General features: G+C 43.0%; 1 protein-coding gene across 1 annotated transcript; it reads left to right on the top strand.

Annotated features, from left to right (window-relative positions):
* The first annotated feature begins 364 nt into the window (after positions 1-364).
* Positions 365-2,979, top strand: mEFG1 (mitochondrial translation elongation factor G 1). The gene is made up of 3 exons (XM_068284113.1): positions 365-514; positions 599-2,619; positions 2,684-2,979. Exons 1-3 carry the CDS (start codon positions 443-445, stop codon positions 2,826-2,828), a joined length of 2,238 nt encoding a protein of 745 aa, XP_068140214.1. The 5' UTR covers positions 365-442; the 3' UTR covers positions 2,829-2,979.
* Positions 2,980-3,717: the final 738 nt, after the last annotated feature.

Below are 3,717 nucleotides of genomic sequence, written 5' to 3'. Positions count from 1 at the left end.
TATATAAAATAAACCAATTAAAACAACAGAAAATCCAAACATATACAAACTTATAAGAATCCGAAATACCTCCCCCCTTTGGAATTTATTATGAATAAATGTATATTACTGTTATCACTGAATATAAGAAATTGTGTGTTTTATGGAAAAGAATTCGATCTAACTGTATTTACTATATGCAAACCGAGAAATGTAGATTGGAACTTATAATGAGAAAGTTCTTTAGGAAAATAAAGTTCATATTCTTCGAATTCCAAAGTAGGCGGTAAAATTCGATAACTTTTGTTAACTTTACAGCATCATTCGTGAGCTCTGTTAACTTAACATGTGTGGACACATGTGAGCGTCAGTGTGACCAGCCTGTGTGTCAGAGAAGAGAATTGAATGTGGTTTAAGTTAGAGATATAAATATTCCCTTTTTATTAATTAAAAACTCAGGAAAATGTCTCTACTAACACGCCTGTGCAAAGGAAATGTTCCGCTGCGGCTGAGTGCCCTGAAACATCTGAGTCAAGTAAGAGAAAACATTGGAGAAATGGGAGTAATCCTCTCAAGCTTTTCCGGCTTGTTATGTAATTGTTTTTGTTAATTTCCTTAGTGTGGCTACACTTCGCATGCCAAATTCTCGGAACACAAGCCCATCGAGAAGATACGAAATATAGGCATCTCGGCCCACATAGACAGTGGCAAGACAACGCTGACAGAGAGAATCCTATTCTATACAGGCCGCATAGCTGAGATGCACGAGGTGAGGGGTAAAGACAATGTGGGAGCCACAATGGATAGTATGGAATTGGAGCGTCAGAGAGGCATCACGATACAATCGGCTGCCACCTACACCCTGTGGAAGGATACGAATATCAATATTATTGATACTCCTGGACATGTGGACTTTACCGTGGAAGTGGAACGTGCCTTGAGAGTGTTGGACGGAGCTGTTCTAGTGCTGTGCGCTGTGGGTGGTGTCCAGAGTCAAACGCTTACGGTGAACCGCCAGATGAAACGTTACAATGTGCCCTGTTTGGCATTCATTAACAAGTTGGATCGTCTGGGTTCGAATCCCTATCGTGTCCTTTCTCAAATGCGGTCGAAAATGAACCACAATGCTGCCTTCATACAACTGCCAATTGGAGTGGAGAGCAATTGCAAGGGAATAGTTGATTTGGTCCAGGAGAAAGCCATTTACTTTGAGGGAGACCATGGCATGGACATCAGACTGGACGAAATACCTCAGGATATGCGAGTAGAGAGTGGAGAGCGAAGGCAAGAATTGATAGAACATCTGTCGAATGCGGATGAGAAATTCGGAGAGCTTTTCCTGGAAGAGAAACCCTTCACGGAAAAGGATATCAAGGAAGCTCTACGCAGAACATGCATACAAAGGACCTTCACACCGGTTCTTGTGGGTACCGCTTTGAAGAACAAAGGAGTCCAGCCCTTGCTTGATGCTGTCTTGGATTACCTGCCCAATCCGGGAGAAGTGGAAAACTTGGCATTTATCGAACACGAAGGCAAGGAGCCGGAGAAAGTTGTCTTAAATCCCGCACGCGATGGCAAGGATCCTTTCATGGGTTTGGCCTTTAAGTTAGAGGCTGGTCGCTTTGGACAATTGACCTATTTGAGATGCTATCAAGGTGTCCTACGCAAGGGTGACAATATATTCAATGCCCGCACGAATAAGAAAGTAAGAATCGCTCGATTAGTGCGTCTCCATTCCAACCAAATGGAGGATGTTAACGAAGTGTTTGCCGGCGATATCTTTGCCCTATTCGGTGTGGATTGTGCATCGGGTGACACCTTCACCACGAATCCCAAAAACCATTTGGCCATGGAATCGATATTTGTTCCAGAACCCGTTGTCTCAATGGCAATTAAACCCAATAATACCAAAGATCGGGATAACTTCTCAAAGGCCATCGCCCGATTCACCAAAGAAGATCCCACATTTCATTTCCATTTCGATAACGATGTGAAAGAGACCTTGGTCTCGGGCATGGGAGAACTGCACTTGGAGATCTATGCCCAGCGCATGGAGCGGGAATACGGTTGTCCAGTCACTCTGGGAAAACCCAAGGTGGCCTTCCGTGAAACATTGGTTGGTCCCTGCGAATTCGATTACCTGCACAAGAAACAATCCGGCGGTTCGGGTCAATATGCCCGAATTATCGGTATAATGGAACCCCTGCCTCCCAGTCAAAATACTCTGCTGGAATTTGTCGACGAAACTGTCGGCACAAATGTACCCAAACAGTTCATTCCTGGCGTGGAGAAGGGTTACCGTGAAATGGCCGAAAGGGGCATGCTCTCGGGTCACAAACTTTCAGGCATTCGTTTCCGTCTTCAGGATGGTGGCCATCACATTGTCGACTCCAGTGAACTTGCCTTCATGTTGGCCGCCCATGGCGCCATAAAGGAGGTATTCCAGAATGGCTCGTGGCAAATTCTTGAGCCAATCATGTTGGTGGAGGTCACAGCCCCCGAGGAATTCCAGGGCGCCGTTATGGGACATCTAAGCAAAAGGCATGGCATCATTACGGGAACTGAAGGAACCGAAGGCTGGTTCACTGTTTATGCTGAGGTGCCCCTCAACGATATGTTTGGCTATGCCGGTGAATTGAGGTAAGTGTTTTGTGAAATCCTTTAAACCAACTTATTCTAAACATTGTCCCTAATCCTTTTTCAGATCCAGCACTCAGGGCAAAGGTGAATTCACCATGGAATATTCACGGTACTCTCCTTGCTTGCCCGAAGTGCAGGAACAAATTGTGCGCCAATATCAAGAGTCCCAGGGTGTTGGGCAGGCCGAGAAGAAGAAAAAGAAGAACTAAATTGTTAATAACTATTAGTATTTAATGTCGAATACTTGTTACTACAAAAAAAAATTATTTTGTTTTTAGTTTTTACTGTGATAATCACTCCATAAAGTAACGACAAATTTTTGTATAGCTAATAATAAAATGAAATACTAAAAACACAAATAATTTAATCCGTTTTCTCGATTCCAGGAGAAAGTCGAAGTCAATGCCAAATATATTCCAATTTGGTATTACTAATCACAATCACAATAATCACAAGCAAAATTTTCGTGATGCCTGGCTTCAAGACGAGGAGTTTAAGCAATGGATTCGCAAGGATTGCTCTGATCCAATGCGAGCATATTGTGCCTACTGCAAATCCTCAATAGGCGCAAAGCTTTTTGACATTCGCCACCACGCTGCCTCAAAAAAACATTTAGCTGTGATGGCCGCATGTATCCAGAAAAATAAGTTGCATTTCGTTCTAAAGTCGACCAAAACGCAGGAGTAGGAAGCAGCGCTATGTCTGTATATTGCCAAACACTCAGCGCTTGCGACAAGTGATCATTTGTCGAAGTTGTGTGTTGCGCAGTTTTCAGCTTGCAAAGCTGCTGCAAATATAAAACTAGGCAGAACGAAGTGCACCTACATCATTAAAAATGTACTGGCAATGCATTTTATTAGCGATTTAAGAAGCGACATCGGAGACTCAGGCTTTAGTCTTCTATTGGACGAGTCTACTGACATCAGCGTGGAAAAAATTCTTGGTAAGCTTTTTGTCTAACAAGGGGAACTTCAGGTATGCGAATCACCGATTTGGATGAATTTTGGATATGTTGTGGAATACCCCGTCATTTGAAGCTGTGTGAAATATTTCGGCGCACTATTCTATATTTTCCTGAAAATAATTAATAAGATATTA

This window comes from Drosophila tropicalis, unplaced genomic scaffold (assembly GCF_018151085.1).
Source record: "Drosophila tropicalis isolate 14030-0801.00 unplaced genomic scaffold, ASM1815108v1 contig_302, whole genome shotgun sequence".
Taxonomy (NCBI): domain Eukaryota; kingdom Metazoa; phylum Arthropoda; class Insecta; order Diptera; family Drosophilidae; genus Drosophila; species Drosophila tropicalis.
Note: the sequence above shows the minus strand (reverse complement) of the source record. Positions and strands in the feature narration are given on the sequence as shown.

Excerpts from the sequence above, each read along its gene's own strand:
- mEFG1 (XM_068284113.1), top strand. The coding sequence starts at position 443 with ATGTCTCTACTAACACGCCTGTGCAAAGGAAATGTTCCGCTGCGGCTG. Across the intron at positions 515-598 it reads CCCTGAAACATCTGAGTCAA|TGTGGCTACACTTCGCATGC; the intron begins GTAAGAGAAAAC and ends TAATTTCCTTAG. Across the intron at positions 2,620-2,683 it reads GGCTATGCCGGTGAATTGAG|ATCCAGCACTCAGGGCAAAG; the intron begins GTAAGTGTTTTG and ends ATCCTTTTTCAG.